Source organism: Telopea speciosissima, chromosome 9 (genome assembly GCF_018873765.1).
Source record: "Telopea speciosissima isolate NSW1024214 ecotype Mountain lineage chromosome 9, Tspe_v1, whole genome shotgun sequence".
NCBI classification, from domain to species: Eukaryota; Viridiplantae; Streptophyta; class Magnoliopsida; order Proteales; family Proteaceae; genus Telopea; species Telopea speciosissima.
In genome coordinates this window covers 18,935,145-18,957,355 of record NC_057924.1, presented here as the reverse complement: position 1 = coordinate 18,957,355, position 22,211 = coordinate 18,935,145, and the positions used below count along the sequence as shown (strand labels likewise).

General features: G+C 39.0%; 1 protein-coding gene and 1 pseudogene across 1 annotated transcript; one reads left to right on the top strand and one right to left on the bottom strand.

Annotated features, from left to right (window-relative positions):
• Positions 1 to 642: 642 nt before the first annotated feature.
• Positions 643 to 1,954, top strand: LOC122640264 (annotated as a pseudogene).
• Positions 1,955 to 4,403: 2,449 nt separating this feature from the next.
• LOC122638714 (50S ribosomal subunit assembly factor BipA-like) lies at positions 4,404 to 21,339 on the bottom strand. The gene is made up of 8 exons (XM_043831567.1): positions 20,952 to 21,339; positions 15,022 to 15,096; positions 14,765 to 14,915; positions 5,798 to 5,866; positions 5,168 to 5,340; positions 4,863 to 5,000; positions 4,647 to 4,772; positions 4,404 to 4,529 (listed from the first exon to the last, which is right to left on the bottom strand). The coding sequence occupies exons 1-8, from the start codon at positions 21,303 to 21,305 to the stop codon at positions 4,404 to 4,406; spliced, it is 1,212 nt and encodes a 403-aa protein (XP_043687502.1). The 5' UTR covers positions 21,306 to 21,339.
• Positions 21,340 to 22,211: the final 872 nt, after the last annotated feature.

The following is a 22,211-nucleotide window of genomic DNA, read 5'->3' as shown; positions in this document are numbered from 1 at the left end:
CCATGTCGTTGGTCGATATGCCCACTACTCCAACGATTTGTCGCCATGGCTACGCCATGACAACTATGGTACTAGGTCCTGCCTCCCTTCTCTTTCCTTCTTCTCTTTTATTTTTGAGCAAATTACTTAGACCTCCCCTGACCTTTCTAACAATTCAGGGAACCTCCCCTGCCCTTCTGACAACTACTCAGACCTCCCCTACTTTTCAAACTTGGTTTCACTTAACCCAAGTCCGTTAATGGTGTTAATAAAACACCTGTTGTGACCAAAATACCCTTACTTATAAACAGACCAAAACTATCAAGCTATGTTTCTTTATTTTTCTAATACAAAAGTGGGACCCATCACTACTTCTTCCTCTTTTTCTTTCTTCTTCAACCACCGCTCCACTGTGCACACCACCGCCCCACCACTGCTGCAACCTCCAACCACCCCACTACTTGTCTAGGCAATCCATGTGTAATACCAGCAGTGGCAGCAAACCTCGGACCAATCCGTATCAACGCACCCCTCTCTCTCTCTCTAACTTTCCCTTTTCTGTTTTAAATCCCTCGCCGGCCTTAGGTTGCAGTTGGGTAGCTTCTCTAAATCTCTTCTCTCTTCAGTTTCTCATTTTAGCTAACTAGTTCTGCTTCATCGCTTGGCTTTTGGCTTCAGGAATTTGTTCTCCTGAGTATATACCCCACGTCAATTCAAGCAACCACGATGAGCCCAGTGGCAGATATCAATGAGAACTTGGCTTCAACCATGAACCACTTGTACAATTTCCCAGAGAATATCGAGAAATTGATGTTCTCTGATCGGTCTATCGATACCCAGGAGTCGAAAGGCGTTACGAGCATTCTTGTGGACATCCTTGATAGCCCCAAGGAGTATATATTTTACATGGATGTCCCTGGTCTATCCAAAACCGATATTCAGGTAAAGTTGAAACCACCAGGAAGTCAGAATCAACAATTGATTTATTTCAATTGGAAACTTGTGGGATTTTCACAATAGGCAAATGGACAGAGGAGAGGAGAGTTTTCAACTTTCATACTTTGAGATAATCACCTTTAGGCTAAAGGGCATCTCATGAAAATAAATTCCTGGATAAAGAGGACGCTTGGTAGGGGACATTAGATAGTTAGATATAATAAACCCCTTGAAAGGATTTATTGGGGGAAAGAGGATATATACAGTGGTGGGGATACGAATACAAAGGATAATGCAGTGTTTGGTGGTGATGCTTGTGCCGAAGGTGGGAGACAATAAGATATTAAGATACGAAGCTCCCCATTTCTCTCAGAACAGCAGCAATTTATTTTAATCTATACTGTAAACATAGAAGATTTTTTTTTCTGGCAAAGTAAACATAGAAGATTACAGAGTGAAGGAAGGCTGATCTGATTCCCTCGTGAGTCTTGTGGAACCAGAGAAGAAAAGAAGGGAAAGGTTTGACTTGGGGGGATTCTGAAAGAGAAAAAACAGAGCACAGAGACCTTCCTTTAATGCTTGCTTTAAACTAATTAATAAGTGTGTATGTGTTTGCTTAAAGGCACGAAAAGATATGGAGAGACTGTTCGTTCTCTCTTTTGTCTTTCTCTTTATCTTCTGGGATTTGTTAATGGGACATTAAATAAGGAGTTATAGGAGTCCAGCCAGCCATAAAGAGACACAGAGGAAGTGGAAGATGATGTCTGACGATGATGATGTGTACAGGTGACGGTGAAGGATGAGCAAACACTGGTGATCCGAAGTAAGTAATGGGAAGAGGAAGCGTGAGGATGGGGAGCAGGAAAGAATTTAGGATAGTGGAGAAACTGCCCCGACCATTCAAATGTCTCTGCCATCTCGGCCAAATGTGAGAATGGCGTCTTGACTGTGAGAGTGGAGAAACTGCCCCTACCACCCAAGCCCAAGACCATCGAGGTTGTAATTTCCTGAGAGGAGAACACAGCACAGCCAGAGAAGATAAGCAAGTACAGATGGGCCCCAGTGGTCTTCTTCTTGGTGCCATTAAATTAGGAAGGGGAGGAGAAGCTTCGATGGTGCCTACTCGAAATGCCCTTCCCTGAAAACAGCTTTGACGGTGCCTACACAATCGAAGCTACCTGCCACGCGCCCAAGCTTGAGGAGGTTGCAGAGGGGTGGGAGCAGGTGGGTTTGAAGAAGAAGAAGAAGAAGAAGAAGAAGAAGAAGAAGAAGAAGGAGGAGGAGGAGGAGGAGGAAAGAGTATAAGGGCAATAGGGTAACTTCCTACAGGGAAAAAATGTATCTTTGTCAGGTCAGGTTTCTTTGGTTTTTCAAATTTATCCGTTAACTGGCGTTAAATTACAAACAAACTTGGATTAAGTGAAACCAAGTTTGAAAAGTAGGGGAGGTCTGAGTAGTTGTCAAAAGGGCAGGGGAGGTTCCTTGAATTGTCAGAAAGGTCAGGGGAGGTCTGAGTAATTAGCTCTTTATTTTTTATTGCAATCAGACTTGCTTTCTAGTTAAGGATTGTGCCTCTCTCTCCCCCTCTCCTCCTCGCGCTCAATCGCTCCCTGAGTTTCTTGAACTGGGTTGGCTTGGGCGATGAAAGCTTCAAGTCAAGTTCTTCCGTGGCTTGGAAGGAGGTCTTGCGTGACATTGGTTTGGAGTTGGGCTGTGGGAAGAGAGATCGGTTTAGGTGAGAGATGCTTCCGTGGTATTGGAATTGGGACAACTTTGCTGTCAACAGTGGGTTTGAGGTCTTCCAAAGCTTTGCTACTCTGAACCAATTCTTTTTCTAATTTACGTATGGCCAAATATTTCAGAGACCTCAGAAATAAAAAGAAGAGATGGGGTGGTGAACAAGGATGGTAAATCAGAATTGTAACTTCTCAAAGCGGTATCAAATAAGGCTGAGAATTCACCAACAGAATCGCCTGGCTCTCTTGATGATTTCCAGGCCAGAAATAATATCTTAATATTAAGATATTATTTCTCAAAGCAGTATCAAATAAGGCTGGTAAATCAGAATTGTAACCTCTCAAAGCAGTATCAAATAAGGCTGAGATTTCACCAACAGAATCGCATGGCTCTCTCGATGATTTCCAGGCCAGAAATAATATCTTAATAGAATTGAAAATGGTGCAATGTGTTGGTTGCAGGAAAAACTCAGAATCAGAGTATGGAAAATGGTTCTGTATTTTCAGATTTGAAAAACTAGGAACCGATTTTAAAATTTCAGAGAGATCAGTCTTTAGTATCAAATTTGGAAAGAAACATAACTAGGATGAAGAAGATAAACAGTTCAAGCAAAATGAAACTTGACCAAAAAACAGAGGTTTCGACCAGCTTAAAATGCAAGGGAGAACTAAGGGAAGAAGAGAAGAATCAGAGAAGAGTAATAAGAAGAGATCTGACTGAGATTGAGTAGGAATAAAACTGAAACAAATTGGACTCAGAACACACTACGATAACCAAGATTTAAAGTATCGGTATCCGGTATCGTATGGGTCGGGTGATTTTAAGAGACGTATCATATCATATCATATCGTTTCGGAGACACGGATCGAACAATACAAATACGCATAGAAATGGTCAAGATACACATGAAAATACACTTTTGGAACAAAAAACAATATAAATAAGCAATATATAATAAGTGCCATGCATAAAACCTAAAATGGTGAATAATGTATAACCAAACAAGTGCATTAAATTGAAATTGTTATAAAAGATAAAGTTTCTCACATGTTGTAATCGTCTATAGCCATGAAGAGTATTGGATGATGCAAAGGATGATGTTGTAGCACTCCTTGATTCGTTTTTCAGTTTAAAAGTGTGAAAAACCAAGATTAAATGCAAGATTTTAGACTCTTGGTTGAGAGTTTTCCTTTCATTTTTTCATTAGATTAGGAATTGTATCGAGTCTGTGAGTGAAAATGGTTTTTTTATGGAATGTATCAATGGTATCGGTATGCATCAGTATGTAATATGTATCGGTGTGTATGGGTACGTATCGGTACGTATCAGTGAAATATCGGTATGTATCGAGCCGTATCGGCCAATATGTATCGATACATATCGACACATATTAAACCACCCACTGAACCCTTTACTGGACGTATCGATACGTATCGGTCGTATCGTATCGGCCAGTATCAGTCGATACATTTCGATACAATTCGAAACAGTTCATTTTTTTTAAAAAAGGAGACGTATCGGTATCAACCGATACCGATACATATCGGTCCGTATTGTATCGTATCGGTCGATACTTTAAACCATGACAATAACTCTAGTAGAAGAAGAATGCGGAAATGTTCATTAATCATCGAAAGAAGAAGAAGTTAAAGGATGAAAGAATCCAGCAGAAGTCGGAAGAGAGAGAGGGAGTGGGACTTACTAAATTACAAAGATGTTGGGGGTATTTTAAGAAGTTCACTCACCTTTTTCTAATGCGTTGTACGAACAACTGTATTTTTGGGGGTTTTTGTAAATCTTTTCTGCCTTAAAACTGATGAGAGTAAAATAAATTTGAAGTACGCCAGATGGGTAAATCTTTTTTCTATCATGAAGATCTAAGCAATTGTCCCAATAATTAAAGTGATAATGATAGAATCACTATCTCAGATCATTAAACAAAGATAGTAGGTGAACCCCCCCAAAAAAAATTTAAATAAACACGCACAACAAACCTCCACATTTGACGCTGTGTGACCTATTGATGGACTTGCCAACCCAGCCATTGATATTATATCACCAGCTCCTGCACTATCAATGAGAACTATGCTTGTACCCTTCTTTTTCATAAGTTTCGTGACCTGCAAAACAAGTCTCTCAAAGTCATAAAATGATTCTGAAATATTCTGCATTCTGCAATGTGAATGAATCTTTAGAACACATGACTTTACCTTTCCTTCCTCAATCTTCTCAACACCAGAATCTGTTTTACGGAGACCATGCACTCTATCCCCAACACGAATAATTCCTGACGAGATACGACCGGTCAATATTCGTCCAAGATAAAAGTCACGTTCCATCATGGAAACCTGCAAGTGACTGTCAAGCATCTTTCGGATGTTCCCCAGCAAATAAGTAAAAAAGACAAAGTTGAAAGCAGCAGAGAAAGAGAAGAAGTACGCAAGCATGCCCCTTGCAATTAATTTTCAATCCAGAATGATCTTATAAAATAATTTGACAACATTCTTATACTAACCAGCATCTGGAAAGGTTCATCCAAGCTTGCCGTGGGTGGAGGAACATGTTTTAGAATGGCATCAAGCAATTGCGACATATTTTTTGCATCATCCGGAGGACCTTTGGTAAAAGTGGAGGAAGCCCATCCCTCCTTTGCAGAAGCATAAAGAACAGGAAAATCTAGCTGGTCCTCTGTGAAACAAATTCAGGAAAAATCATTTCAAGTGACATCCCCAGAACAAAGCACATGAAGACAATGAAAACCAACACTGAGAAGCAGAGGAAACAAATACAACTTTGTTGTGAAGGGCTTTTCCAGCTGGGTCGCCTAGATCTATTCACGTGATTCCTATTCCTTCCGCATGGAAGAATGATGGGGTTTGATTATGGAGCCTGTCAGCCCAACATATGTTGGAACTTTTCCCTCACAAAAAAAAACATTGAAGCTTGTGTAATTTTAAGTAAAAAAGTGCCCAGAAAACTAGCACTTTATTCAGCCACATAGGGAAGTACAATGGACAAAATTTTACCATTATGACTGAGAAGAAACACAATCAAAACATATGGAGAACTTTTAGCTGCCACATGGAATATTAAGAGTAACCTAGAAAAACCATCCACAATTTTTCAGTGTAAGAAATTCATGCACCTGAAGCACCCAGATTTGCAAAAAGATCGAAAACTAGGCTCTCCACTTCATCACATCTCTCCTCTGTAACTGCAAAAATAAAGACCAGGAAGATCATTATCACGAATAATAGAAAACATCCTACGAGAAGATCTTTGAAGGAGGAAAACCAATTATTCTTGCATTTAAACATAAGAATAGCTAGTAATTGCAAGCACATAGAATGATAGAAATGTTGGTTGATGCTGATGCACTTCTAAAGAATGATATTCCAGAAAAGACCACAACAACTAACACATCTATTACTTAAAGACAAATACCAAGATTAGTAAACATTACCAAGATAAGGAAAATGCAGCAGCAGCAGCTATGCCAACAGATCCATGCTCTGACAAAAATACAAAACAGGCCAGTGTTGTTGACTAGGAGAAGAGAAGGCTAGAGGTGAAGTTCTGTCATCAACAGACAAGCAGTGGCCATTTTGAATGTGACAAGGCTGGCAAAGGGCTTACACAGAAGAAACATTAGTCCTAGCTGGTTTCAAGGACATAGATCTATTCCTCATTTCTTTTTCAACAAGTAAAAGTGAAGTGTACTTGTAGGATCCTCAAACAATAAGGAAAATCAAAGGATTTAATCAAAGTTGTTTATCAATCAGGAAAAGAGTCATCAGCTAGACTAGGATTCTAGGTTGCTGCTTTTCAACCTCAAGTTTAGGTAGTAAAGTCTACGACTCTACACAAAGGTTAACATAAGAAATCAGAAGCGAACCCAATAATGTACACTTGAAGTAGTTTTGTTGAAATTCAGGATGAGAGAACAGCAGCTTCTCCATCTTGATTCTTTCCCGTGGTACAAGGTTTTCGCAAAATTTAGCTAAACATTTCGGTTTCGCAGGCTGTCGAAACAAAATAGCCTGCAATACCCAAGGATTACAAAGTTTTGACAGAAATTTCAGCGAAACATCGAAAATACTTTCGCTGATATTTTGGTCGAAACTGTTTCAGGCCTTTAATATAATACCATGATTCGCATAAAACGGATCGAAATTTCAACCCATTTCATGCATTTCACCTGGTTTCGGCAGAGAACCTTGAAAAACCCAGTTTCCTTGCTCTTTTGGCCAAATCACTGCCATACAAGTGCTTGGGCAGTAGAGGAATGCAGTGGAAGAGCCAATTTTTTGGGTTGTTGAAAGGTGCCGGTTCCATAGCAATCATACATGCTGGTGACAGTTCCATAGGCACCATCCAGTAGCAGTGGCTCTCAAACGAGTTCCTCACGTTCGGAGATCTATACCCTAGGTTAGGGTACCTCCAGCTATGACATGGCCAGCTTTTGTGATATAGTTGGAGGATAACATTTTGTGGTTTTGATCCTGCCCGGCACTCGTTTCAATACTAGGAGTCTAGGACTCTAGGATGGGCATAAGGGTGACTCATTGCTTGTATTGTACTATTTTTTACTCCAATATATTTGACTCTTTGTAATAAACCATGCATGATCCATGATTTATGAAATGGTTTATAATTTGATGTTGAATCATTCCTAATACATTTACCCCAAAAAAAAATCATTCCCAGTACATATTTAAGTTGTTTTACTTGAGTTATATGTGTTCTAGGACTAACAATGTGTAGAAAAGGCCATATTAGAGAATGTATACAGCGTACACTACCAACCTAGGGTCCGAAATCAAACTTACTATTTTAAGCGATTTTTTAAATTTGAAGGGTTCCACTATGTTTAGAGGGCCTAAAATAGGATGTTGTAGAAGTTTAGAACCTAATTTGGCCATTTGGCCCCCTGAAACAATTCATTGAAACTTGGGGGTGAAAAGTACATGTTCCGACCGAAACCTAGCACTATGTTTTTACCAGCATCATAACTAAAAACTAAAAGCAGCAATTTGTGGTTTGTTGTGCATCAATCTTAATCAGCTAGAAGCTGAATTAATGCAGCTTACCAAAGTACCTAACCATGCATCATTATTTTTTGAATTCTGACAGGTAAGATATAACTCACATCTCAGATATTGTATATCTTAGTTTCTCCTTCCATCTCTAAACATCTGCTATACTCTCAATAAGGTATAAGCCAGGGTAAATAAGACCAATAAAGATTGTAGAACTACAGAACAAACAGAAACAGAAATAAAGAAAAGATAGAAAAAGAAAGAGATTATAAGCATCACAAGAAACAACCTAAAACTCCTTAATCAAGCGACAATCTACGAGGCAAAAGACATATATGAGGTCAGACAGCATAGGTGCAGGATAGAACACTGGGAATACTTCTCAGAGTCTTGTTTGAAAGGTGTAAAGACAAATTGACCCCCAACAGAAGGCAGTTCCATATTGGTCACCATCATCATGGCATCAAATTAAAAGTATACTTTGTTCTGTAGCAAATTGATGGAGGATGGGAATTTCAAAAGCCAATGGTGAATGTATTAATGGTTGAATATTTTTATTCTGCAATTCAGCAAAGGAAAAAGGAGGCATTAAGGATTGAAGTGTAATTGATGCAGTTAATGATGTCCAATTGGGCATCACCGCATCAGAATACTTTATTTTGGCCCATGGTTTGATTCTTTGGGTCTTGGACATTTTTTTTTGGGTTCATTAATGTAAAGGGACCCTTTTATAAGCCCAAAGGTAAGGGTTTAAGGGGTTACACAAGCATATATAGTCTAGAAAGAGTAATTTTAGTTAAGAATTTTGTGTCTTAAGGGGGTGCACGGAACCCTTTTATAAGCCCAAAAGTAAGGGTTTAAGGGGTTACACAAGCATATATAGTCTAGAAAGAGTAATTTTTGTTGAGTATGTTGTGTCTTAAGTATTTTATGTCCTCTCTCTCGGGTACCATTCACAACCCCGGAACAATCCCTTATCTTCTCTTTCTTCTTCTCTAGTTCTCTCTTCTTAAGCCCACCACAGCAGATCCTTCTTTTTATCTGGCATTATTTACCATCAGAGCCTACCCTAAACTGGCCATGGATACCTTTTCTTTCCAAACTACAGTTTGATTGCACAATGGAAAGATTTCTTCCCTATTCATAGTTGAAGGGCTTGGTGACAGTCTAGTTTCAAAATCAGTGGTAGATATGTTGTCAACAACTGGTGAAATCAACATTATTTCCGATGATATTTTTGTTGAGTTCTCTATTTGCTCTTATTCCAGTAGATGCACAATGTCGCATGTTCACTTAAACATGCCGTTGTAGTGGGTCACTCATGGCTTGAAGCTCGACAAAGTGTTACCGATCCTGAAGCAATCCTCTCTTTTCCATCAAATTGGTTTGTCTTCATTAAGGATACCAAGAGGATTAGAAATCCTTATTTTTGCAACCCGATCGCGCTCTTTTGATTTTATGAACATTAAATCCCTCTCATCTACAAGGAACTATTGTCTTGAAAGGGCTGCAAAGTGATAGCTCTTAAAAGCCAATCGAAACAACAACAATGAAGCCACAAAAGGAGTTGGAAGAGATCAAACAAGCTGAAGAACTTGCTGTTTCTACTGAGCTTATTGGAAGTTGAATCCCTTCAAGCACAAAATAAGTTTGTGGAAGATCCTATTGCGATGAAAGTTGTTTCAGATCATTTCGTTCTTCCTCTCACGTTTCAAGACACAGACATTCAGTCGAAGCTTCATATTTTTGAATTTTATTCAAGTTGAAGACAATGATCTACAAGTACGGGTACCCATTAAAGTGTTATTATTTCTTCCATTCTACAAAACTTGTGGACGAGTTTTTCTCAACACCATGAGAATTGATGCAGTTAATGGTGCTCAATTGGGCCATAGAAGACTTTATTTCGGCCCATGGTTCAATTCTATGGACCTTAGACTTTTTATTTTTGGGTTTACTAATGTAACAAGCCTCTTTTATAAACCCAAAAGTTAGGATTTAAGGGGGTACGCGGGATTAGGTATATAGATAAGACTATGTGGGTCTCATGTGCTGTTAAGTAAATGTAGTCTAGAAAGAGTCCATTTTAGTTAAGCATTTTGTGTCTTGCTGTTTAGGTTCGTTTCCTTTTAGTCAGCATCCCTTTTTTATTTGTTTCTTTTTTGGAATTGTTTCTATTTTCAGTTTTCTAAAAGATTTAGGTTAGATCGGGTCCATATTGATTTATTAATTTGGATTGTCTATTTTATTAAAGGACTGCTCAATCTGGTTTTAGATACTCCATAAATTCTAGAAAGTTTCTATTTTCAGATTCCTTGGTTCTTAAGTTTAGGAATTTAGGAAAATTTCTAATTTGTGAGTTGTGTTAAGAATAGAAAGTTGAGGGCTTAGAGGTTAATTTATGCTTTTATGGTCTGATATGCTACGTAAAGCAATGATCTGATAATGGAATTAATAAAGATGTAGTTTTATTTCGATGTCGAGGTTGGTGCCTCTCCTTTCTCTCTCTCTCTTCTCTCCTAAATGTAGACCAGTCACAAGTGATAAACAGTCAACAAGAGAATCACAACGCAAACTTCAGGTCCAGACTCCAGCAACAGTAATTAGTTCGATTGATTCTCAAATTTGCAGAAAATTTCAGAACAATAAAATAAAAAACACAAGAAATCAAAGAAGGGAAAAAGTAGATAGGGTAGTCTTTCTTAGACTCGGGTCTCTCACCCACGGCCAAGGTTTAAAGTATCGGTATCAGTCGGTACCGATATGATACATACCGACACATCTCTTTTTTCTAAATGGACTATCTCAGATGGTATCGAAATGTATTGGCCAATACAGGCCGATCTGATAAATATCGATACCATCTGGTGAAGGGTTCTATGAATGCTTTAATTCGTATCGGTTTGTATCGCTACGTATCGATATGTATCAGCCGATACTGCTTGATACATACTGATACCATCGATATCGTCGATACAAACCATAAAAAGCAATTTTGAGTCACAAACTCAATACAGCACATATTCTGGAGGAAAAAAGAAGGGAAACTCTCAACCGAGTGTCTAAAATCTTCCATTTAACCAAGTTTTTTCACACTTTTGGAGTTGGGGCTTCTAATCTACACTCAAAAACAAATCAAGGAGTGCTACAACATCATCCTTTACAGCATCCAACAAACTGAGATCAGAGATTGAAGGAGATTTCATAGAAAAGGGTAGGTTTTCCAAAAAAAACATGATCTTTGTGTTTAAATCATGGTTTTTAATCCTTTTTTTTTTTGCTATAAATCCATTAATTTAGGTAAAACTAAGTTAGCTGACGCATCAAACTCTTCATGGCAATAGACTATTACTACATGTAAGAAACCTCATCCTTTATAACAATTTCAATTTAATGCACTTGTCTTGTTATACGTTGTTCTCCACTTTAATGTTTATACATGATACATGTTATATATAGCTTATTTATGTTGTTTTTTGCTCCAAAAATGTATTTCCATGTGTATCTTGACCATTTCCGTGCATATTTGTACCATACAATACGATCTCCGATACGATATGATATGATACGTCTCTTAAAATCACCCTTCTGATACTTTAAACCTTGCCCACGGCCTCTCACCGTATTTTGGTCTCTCGCCAATAGCATCTCACCATACTCTCTCACAAAGCAAAGCACAAAGCTATGTTTTCTTTTTCTCAATCTCATTAATCAAATTCGTGTACAAGGCTGTAGCCCCTTACAAACTTATATAGAAGACTCAAAAACAGACTCAAACACTAAAAAGGAAAGGCCTAACCCAATCCTTAACTAACAAGGTAACATAAACTGACTAAGAAACTAAAATAATGAAAGAAACTGACTCAAAACAGGACTCTAACTAAACTAATGACGTACTCAAAACAGGTCTCTAACTAAACTAATGACGTACTCAAAACAGGACTCTAACTAAACTAATGAAGTACTCAAAACAAGACTCTAACTAAACTAATGAAGTAAATCCCGTTTTCCTCCTTTCCACCCATATTTTAGGCCCATTAGAAAAAAAATCCATGAGATCACCGGTCCAACACCTACATAACCCAACCCAAGACTTATTCCCAATAAAATAAGCCATTTGGGTGACTTGTCTGCATTACTCCTCTCCTCTCTTTTTCATCTAAAATTACTGTTCACAAACCCAGAACAACCCCTTATCTTCCCTTTATTTTTCTTATTCTCTCTCTTAAGCCACCACAGCAGATCCTTCTTTTGATCTGCATTGGTAAATAAAGATAAAAAAAGGTACCTTACGGTCACAAGCTGCCAAATAAAGAGTCGCTGTGATGCAGCTCCAAGTAGGAAGAAGAAGAAGAAGAAGCCCTGAACTTAGGGCTTGATTAGGGAGCCATAGATTAGGAATATTATTTTCCATACTTAGTTTATTTTCCTGTTTTAGATTGAACCGGTTTAGAATAGGTTGCACCCAATTGGTTCAATTGGTCTAATTTAAGTGAAGTGTTCCTATTGGTTAATAGGTCCTTATATCCTATTGGCTAGTATGGAATCTTCTTTTAAATTAGTTGTTTTAAGTTAGATGTCTTTTAACTTAAGTTAGTAGGGTTAAATAGGTCTTTTACTATTTTAAGTTATTAGTTTTAGTTTAAATTCCTTCCCTTCCATGATTTTATGAAGGAGAAGTCATTAAGTTGTAGTAGGATTTGGCATAAAGCCACATTATAAATAAAGTACATCGTGGAGGGCTCCCCCACACTGAATTTTGAATTAAAAAAAGACTCTTTTGCTGCTGTCGGCTGTTGCTGCTGCTGTTCCTGCTCTTTGTGAGTGATATCCTTGTGGATTTCAAGGTGGATAGGGTGGGTGGATTCCTGCGACCCCTTGCATCGAGACGATCGGGAGGTTCCTTCAATTATCAAGCTGCTGCCGGTGGATTCCTGCTATGAGTTTGAAGTTTAATTCTGTTTTTTTCCTTCTCCTTCCCCATTCGATCCCTTTATTTTTAGTTTGAATCCCATAAACCCTAATTCATCTAGAACCTGTCCAGCCTTCATCCTTCATCAGTTTTCATCCAAAATTTAACCACAGATCCCTTACTGCCCTCCCTCCACTTGACCTAACCTGCAGCCTCAACTGTCCATCAAAAACCCTAATTCCCCTCATCTCCCACTAAACCCAAAAAACCCTAAGATAGTCTCAATTCTGTCCAGACTATTTTAACCATCAGAATTGGCCAATATTCTGATCGAACCTTCCCCCCACTGCCAGTAAAACTCGACCAGAAACCCTGCCCAAAAACCCCACCCTTAACCCTAGTTTTCAACCTAGATTCTAAAACCCAAACCCTAACCCTAGAGTTTCAGAATTTTAATTTCTAGTTAAACCTATTCAAAACCTATTCCATTAGCTTCCATTTGACCTGCACCCAATAAAACCCTAGCTCAAATCCCTATTCCTAACCCTAATTCTACCCTAGTTTACCTATTCTGCCCATTCGAACCAGCAGCCCCATTGAGATCCAGTTGCTTGGGCTCTAATAGGATCCTTCTCCTATTTAGAGCTACATTACGCTGGCCCAAAGATTAGATTGGATTGGAAAAGTGGAATAAAGGCAGCTGGCTGGTTGGCTATCTCCAGCTATACCACTGACCAATTCAGCCCTAGGTTCTCTACTCTTAAAATCTTTCCTCGTAATTCCAAATTTGCCAAAATCAAAACCCTAACTATCAAGTCCTTTCTAGGGATACCCACTCAGCCATGATACGACAGAGCGTTTTACTTGTTTAACCCTTCAGACAGCATGCTCCTTTGAAATGCAAGGCATTGGACTTGGAAATTGCCATAAGAAAGTGAAGATCTCAGCAATCTATTAAAAGATAAGGGTAGGTGTTTCTCTCAGTTTGTTTGTCTCATGTGCGTAAATAATGGTGACTTAACTAATCACCTATTTCATTTTTGTTCTTTTATCAAAGAGTTTTGATACCATTTTGGTAAGATTTTTCATTTTTATTGAGCTCATCCAAAAATGTCAAGGAGCTGATGATGTTTTGGTATTTTGCTCCGAGCAGAGTGAGGGTCAGTTCCTTAGTAGCAATTCTGTTATAAATTTCATTGAGCTTGTGGGAGGAGTGGAATACTATGCACGAGCTTATCTACAACATTACATTCAGACCACTTGTGCGGATCTACTATCCAAGGAAGTGCCAAATGATATTATTTTCAGAGCTTGGAAGCCTATGATTCGATCCTCTTCACAGGATGAGAGGGCAATAGCTCTCCTTGTCAGCCCCCTCCAAATGGTTTTGTCGACTAAAAACATCAAATGATGCATCATTTTCCAACTCAAAAACTGCATAGAGTTAAAGTTCCATTACATGTTTCCATCCATCAGCTACTCCATGCATCTGTCCATAGATCGGTGCCCACACCATAGGCACATAACACAACTTATGGCCAGTAGGCACCAAGTGTAAGAATATCAAAGCTGGCTACAAATACAACCAGAACAAGCTAGCATAATTTCACTCAACACTTTACAGTGAATATTTTGCGGCATGGTTGCCTGCTAAAACACAAATGCAGATTACTAAACACTCTGAGTACATCAAAGTTCATACACAAAATGCAAGCACAATGCGAGCATGAAATGATTTGATGTTGGCATCAAGGTTTCTCATTCTAGCAGTGAAGGAAGACTAAACTAGTTCCTTTTATTTGGTTGCCACAAATTTGCACAAGTAACACTGTACAAAATAAATGATATTTAGAAAGAAAAGTACAAGTGAGGGGGGATAACAAAAAGTACTAGAGCCCAATAAAAGAAAAGATGAGACGAGGAAAAGAATCTGAGAAACGGCTCAACATGACGATTGTGAATGATAAATAGCTTGGCCCTTTCACTTTGACAAAGTTTCTTCAACTCCAAAAAGAAAAGCCATGATCAAATGATATTCAAACGGCAAAGTGAAAGCAAACATAACCATGGTCAAGCCCTCACAGTTCAAATGTACTCAGAAGCATACTTATTCCAAAATGTGATTAAAAAAAAACAACAGAAAAGAAAAAGGTTGTCATACCAGCAGGTCGGTCTACTTTGTTAAGGAGGAGTATTGGGCGCAATCCATATTTTAAAGCTTTTGCAAGAACAAACTTGGTCTGTGCCAATGGACCCTCACCAGCATCCACAACTAAAATTGCCCCCTCAACCATGCCAACAACTCGCTCAACCTATGTACTCATCCAACATGTTATACAAAAAAAAATGAATATAGACTTCCTAAAATAACTCAAAATATAGGAACTTCTAAGTTCTAAGTTTTAAAAGACAACATACTTCCCCCCCAAAATCTGCATGTCCAGGAGTATCAACCATGTTCAGCTCATTTTCCTTCCATGAGATGGAAGTAACCTGCAAAACATGAATAGTAAGAACATTCAAGATTCAATGTAGGAAATTCAATTAAGATAGATCAACAAAGAAATCACTCAATTAAGAGAAAGATCACAATGTTTATTGAAATACTATCCGAACAACAGAATAATATGGAAATCTCAACCACTACATAATGTAAGACTAGAACCGGAATAGGTCTAATCCCTGGCAGGATCAAATAGAAAACCCTCCAGTGAACAAGAAAGAGAACAATGGGATCTCAAATTGGTTGGAAGAGAATGGTGAGATCTCAAATAATGTAATCAACAAAGAAAAAGAACAATGGGAACTCAAATGAGGGAACAATAACCTGCTGAAGTAGCAAATGGGTTGAATACTTCTCTTTCCAATGGATTGAATACACTTCTTGAAAGTCAAATGAATCCCAAATAGAAGACACGATCAGAACAGAGATCGAACAGCCTTAGGATTTTGAAAACCCTAGTTTCTCTTGAAATCGATAGTGGGGATTGTTCCCTGCTGTGCTGGCATATGATTGTGGATCTTGGCAGCAATAAAGTGTTGATGTAATTCCAAGACATCGATGAAAACAATCTACAGAAAAGAAATCCCAGCAACTTATAGAATTCTTGAAGTTGATTAGACAGCTTTAGGGTTTTGAAGCCTTGAACCAATGGAAGGGGATGCGGAAAAGGAATGGGTATCTCACCCTAGGTCTCTCACCTATCCGATCTCAGGTTTTTACAAAGGCTCAAGCCAATATTTCATTAATCAAATTCGAGTACAAGGCTGTAGCCCCTTATAAACTTACATAGAAAGACTCAAACACTAAAAAAGACAGGCCTAATACAATCCTTAACTACTAAGGTTACATAAACTGACTAGGAAACTAAAATAATGAAAGAAACCGACTCAAAACAGGATTCTAACTAAACTAATGAAGTAAATCCTGTTTTCCTATTTTCTATCCATACTTTAAGGTTTACTAAATTGACCAATTACAAAGTAAACCCATGGGATCAAAAGCCCAACATAACCCAACCCAAAACTCATTTTCAATAAAATAAGCCCGTTAGGTGACTTATTTGCATCAATTCTCCCCTGCTTGAAAAAAAACTCATCCACAAGTTTAATAAAGATGCTCCATTGAACTGACAAAAACCTGTCACATCATCAAATCAGGCTGCCTCTCACAGCAATTGAATCCCACAACTACACTGGGCTGGTTTAAGGGCTTGTTCCTGCGGCTACACATGGACCTGTGATCTACATCAATTCTCTCCATCTAGAAAAAAAAACTCGTCCTCGAGTTTGGTATAGATGTCGAATCTGACTTCAGTGGAAAGTTTCTGTCTACCATCCTTCCATGGCTCTGATACCAAATAATGTAGAGCTGGATCACGAAGGACCTAGCCCCAAGTAGGATCTTCTTAAATAAGGTTTAATGCTGATTTGATCTTCAAAATACTAGGCAACAATTGAAGAACTTGTAGCAGATCACACAATGAAATTAATTGAAATAGAAACAAAGAAGAAAATAGAAAATAAAAAAGAAGGATAGAATTGGATCGAGCATCCCACTCTCTCCCAAGTCTGTCACCCATGGCCTCTCACCGTATTTTGGTTTCTCACCGTACTCTCTCACAGAGCAAAGCACAAGGCTATGTTTTGTTTTTTTTTCAATCTCAGTAATCAAATTCGTGTACAAGGCTGTAGCCCCTTATAAACTTACATAAAAGACTAAAAAACAAACTCAAACACTAAAACGGAAAGGCCTAACACAATCCTTAACTACTAAGGTAACATAAACTAACTAGGAAACTAAAATAATGAAAGAAACCGACTCAAAACAGGATTCTAACTAAACTAATGAAGTAAATCCCGTTTTCCTACTTTCTATCCATACTTTAAGGTTTACTAAATTGACCAATTACAAAGTAAACCCATGGGATCAAAAGCCCAACACCTACATAACCCAACCCAAAGCTCATTTTCAATAAAATAAGCCCTTTAGGTGACTTATAAGCATCAATTCACCCCTGCTTGAAAAATAACTTGTCACGAGTTCGATAGAGATGCTCCATTGAACCGACAAAAACCTGTCACATCATCAGATCAGGCTGCCTCTCACAGTAGTTGAATCCTACAACTACACTGGGCTCCCACAACTACACTGGGCTGGTTTTATCTATCAAAAAAGAAAAAGAAAAAATACACTGGGTTGGTTTTAAGGCTTGTTCCTGCAATTACACATGGACCTATGATCTACATCACTACGTTTCCCTTTAAGATAATAGCATCATGCAGGGATAGAAGTAGAACGGTCTTATAAAACTCACCAGAGGGGAGATAATAGGATAGGGAGGCGGCCAAAATGTAAAGTTCTCAGATCTTTTTGCAAGATGTTGAATGATGGAGGCAATGCTTTCCCCCCATAAGATTATTTGAAACCAGAAGATACCACTACATATCTCCATCTTTACGTAGACTGTCTTTGCAGAAGATTTTGCCAATTGATAACCTGATTAGGAGAGGATGGGGGCTGAGAAATGTTCATCTCTTGTGTGAGGAAGATCAAGAAAATGAGAAATATCTACCGTGGGTTGTAAGTATGCAATGGAGGTGTGGAAAACTTTTTTGACCTCGGTAGGGATGGCTTGAACCTTATTGAATACTCTATAGGAAGCTTTGGTTCAGTGGGAAGGAGCCCCAATGGAAGAGAGGGCAGCCATTGTGTGGAAGAAGATCCATCTGCTTTGTGCTGGTGTCTGTAGAAGGAACCTTATTGCAAGGATTTTTGGTAGAAGGCACTAAAGTTGTGGATGCTAGGAGGTTGATTTCTGAGTGTTTGCCTATAGCACAGGTCGTTCCGCCCCTTGTCCCCGAAGATGGTAATATGTTCTCATACAATGTTGCTCCAATCTGACCTAGCTAGCAAGTGATCCCAGTTCGAGGTAGAGAACAAGACAGCAAGTAAATGTACCCTTGTTCACTTCTTCTCCACCCAGTATAGAAGTTTAAGGATAACTATAGGTCAATGGCTACTAAGGAAACTCCGATTGATCCAGCCCCTGGCTGGGAGGCATCTACCTCATCCCAATCGCAAGGAGAGGTTCATCATGATGTGGGGGGGGGGGGGGCTGCAAGAGTTTATGTTTCGAGGCCAAAAATCAAAATGGATCTTTATTCGGACAATTGGCCACTATGCAATGAAGGATTAGTTCTGACCCTCCGATTATTCCTCCCTCCCCTCTCCCTAGCCATTGTGGTTGAATCCTGCCCTGGATTTATATTAAGAGCAAACACAAGCTCCATTGCATCTCTATTCCTCCGTGCATTTCTCCTTCAGAGGCTTGGCAATAGCTAATGAACTATTTTAAGCTGTTCATTCCCATCCCAGGAATGTTGAATAAAGTTACCTCCAGCAAGAAAATGCAAATAGAACAGTCAAAAAGAAATTGAGGGCTATTTGGATCCCCTTACCATAAAGGGGAATTTAGGAAATGGAATAAAGATGGACCAAGCTACTGTTGAATGTAAGTAAAATGAACATGACTAAAGCCTAACAACAATAGGCCTTCTTCAATAAGCGAACAAGAAGCATCAAAGATTTCGGATAGGATCCACGGGCTTGGGGATAGCAAGCACTAGCTCCCAGTGTGACTTCATAAGAAAGGGCCAAGGATGAAATACTGGACAATGAGAGAGATGTAGTGCTTACTATGGTGTTTCCTGGAGATGAGTTTAGGAGGGGTAAATCATTTTTGTATATATGATAATGGGGATGAAGTTGTAAATGGTTAGGGAGGTTGGTTCTTCCAATTTTATAGCTGGGGGAGGGTTTATGATGTAATGGGGTTTTTTTTTTCTTTTTGATAGATAATAAATAAATTTTATTTAAAATAAGGAGAGATATAGGGACAAAGGATCCAGAACTCGGGTTTCAACCAGGTTTCGACCTGGCTGAAACCGAATTTGGTCGAAACCAACCAAAACCAGGTCGAAACCTGGTACTTTTTCCCATTCATGGGGAAACCTTGGTTGGAGGGGTTTTCTGTCGAAACTACCGAGTTGGAGGGGTTTCTTTCGAAACCAAGTTGAGATATGCCTTTCTTGGTCGAGATGAGGTATTATATAGGCCTGGTTCAAGGTGGTTCAACCATGTTTCAACCGAAACATGGTCGAAACTGTCGATACCGAGTCGAAACCATGTAGTTTTTTAAATTCCCCTCCATCTCGTCTCGGAAACCTGCGAAACCGAGATCGGTGGTTTCGACAGGTTTCGACCAAGTTTTCTTTCCATGATAGGGACAATATGAAAAAACAACAAGAAGGAACACCCTAAGGACAACAATTCCAATGGAAAAAATATGGAGTGGGGGTGAGTTATATAAATCAATATATTCTCACACACAGTTTAGAGATAGATAATTAGAGGCATTGAATAACTGCCCTAAGATCGGATGTAATAGGTGGTTAATTTGGTGTTGGCTACATAATCCTACCTTTTCTCTCTAAAAAAATACACCACAAAAGAACACAACAGTAAAATGTATAAAAAATTAAAGAATCAAAACAAAAATATATTGAGCAGGGCCAATTTCATCGTGCTAGTCTATGAAATGAAGATGACAGCATTCATAAGAACATAACTTCATCAGAAGCTTCGAGCTTCCGCATATTGATCCAGTCTCTGAAACATATTTGATTGAAAGATAATTTTTTTTTTTTTAAATATCCACATTTAATTTTGCAGGCACACTGATGCAAGACACAAACATCCTGTGGTACAGGATAGAATACAAAAGCAGGCCAGTGAGATATAGAAAACAAAAACCCAAAGTATTAAAAAAAAAAAAAAGGTACAAAACTAAAGTACTAAAAACGTCCAGAGCGTCCAGTGCACTTGGATCCCGCTACTGCAGGGTCTGGGAGGAGAAAATGTATGCATCGTTACCCCCTCCTTCGCAGGAGAGGCTGTTTCCAAGTTTCAAACCCGCAACCAACAGGTTGCAATAGCACAACTAAACCAAACAGATTGGACTAAAAAGAGTTTATGTGATGGGGCGCACCACAGATACAAAAAGAAGCACCCCTCAATCGATAGGTCAAAGACAGAGACATAGTAACAATTACATCTCTAATCTTTAAGAAAATCGGGGTCTTTACAGATAATCTGCAGTTCATGATAGAGTTTTTGAATCATGCTTCAATGGAAAATATGGACTTCGGTAGAGTGGAATGCTAGCATGCCAGCACAATATTTTTCACGCAGCTGAACCCAGAAAGTGGGAAGAATTGTATGACAACAATTACTGATAAGTGCATGTTCAATGAATTTCCCAACTTGAACGATACAACAGATGAACAGAATGTATTGAGGGAGACTATGTATAGATACCATAATTTTTTTAATTTATTAACTGGTTTCATTAGAGCCCAGCTCTCCCCCACCCCCCCCAAAAAAAAAAAAAAAAAAAACTACCACTACACTAATTAAAGATAATTAAGAAACAGCATCATTGACAACCCCACAAGAAAAACTCAAAGTGGGATACTGTCGCAACAACAATCCTTGGCCAGAATAAAACCTTGTCCGTGTCTTAAGGCCTAAACGGTATAAGAACTAAAAGTATTACTTAAAGAAAACCCAAAAAAGAATTACCATTACTAAACTTGACCCCAAAAAAAAAATTGGATGAACTACTAAACACACTTTCCGATAAAACCCAACACACACTAGGCCTTATCAGGATTACTCAGTACTCTGTTCTGACAATTTTACATTAAATACACCAAGAAGAAGAATAGTGAATACAGAGCAAATTAAAGAAGGAATATGTTTTAGGGTTTTGGTAATGATTGATTGCCTTAGAAGCGATGGTGATGCCGCGTTCGCGCTCAAGGCTGATATTGTCGAGTGCACGTTCATGGGGAAGGTCAGCGCCGCACTGCCTGAGAAGCCTATCCATGAGAGTAGTCTTTCCATGATCGACATGGGCAATGACCGCCACGTTCCGAAGCCTGCTCGGGTCTAATGCGTTCCCCGTTGCTGGAGCAGATGCAAGCGAAGGGGCGACTGAGAAGCCCCTTGATAGATTGGGGACGCGTGGGAAGGGAGATGTTTTGAGAAGAGATGCCAATCGATTACAGTTTAAGGAAGGAGATGATGATAAAGATTTACGAGCTGTAGAACAGAGAGAGCGCAACAACGGACCCACCATTTCTATTGACAGAAAATGGCTATCCTAATTCTTGCCTCGCCTTGTGAACTGCAACTGCTCGTCAAAGACTTGAAAAGAGTCGCTGGCTCATAGTGGCTGCTCAACAGCCCCAAGCAACGTAGAGTACCAGAAAGCTCACCGAAGCATGTCTCCACCGGTCCAACCTATAGAGCATGGCACTACTTGGTCGGTGACTACTAGGTTTTCTTGTCTTGTTCTTTGCGTAATCACACTTTCGTGGGGTGCATGAGTTAGGGTGTCAATTTTGGATCGGAACCGGTAACCAGATCGAAACCATACCGCTACGAACCGAAACCAACCCATTCAATAGCTTATTGGTTCAGAACTAGTCTTAGTGATATGTTATTGATCCGGATCTAGTCTGATCCCGGGAACCATTGGAACCAGAAGAAATGCATACACTTGAACTTGTCTTGCACCATTTTTTTTGTTTTAAAATGTTAAAAGATGATCCTTGCTATTTTAACATACAGATAAAGTGACTTTTATTAAACAATTGTTGTCCAGTTGCTATTAGAACATGACCCATGACTAAGCAAAACACTTGACCCCTCAAATTCTAGTATGCTACCCCTCTCATATTTGTTGCACATAGAGGACAGACACCAGTAGTTAATGAATTGTTTTTGAAAGATTCTAGCTTGCTTGAGATTTCTTGTTCCAATGGGAAAAATGTTTTACATTTGGTTGCTCAACAAGGGCATGTTTGGACCCGATTAGGAACCGGAACCAGACCATCCATTAGTTAATGGTCCTAGATCTCAGATTTGGAACCGATGAGCTTATTGGTCTGGATATGGTCTTGACATCTTAGAACCGGAACCATTAGAGAACCGGACCGATAGCCTAGAACCAGACTAGTTGATACAAAAAACAGAAGGGTGT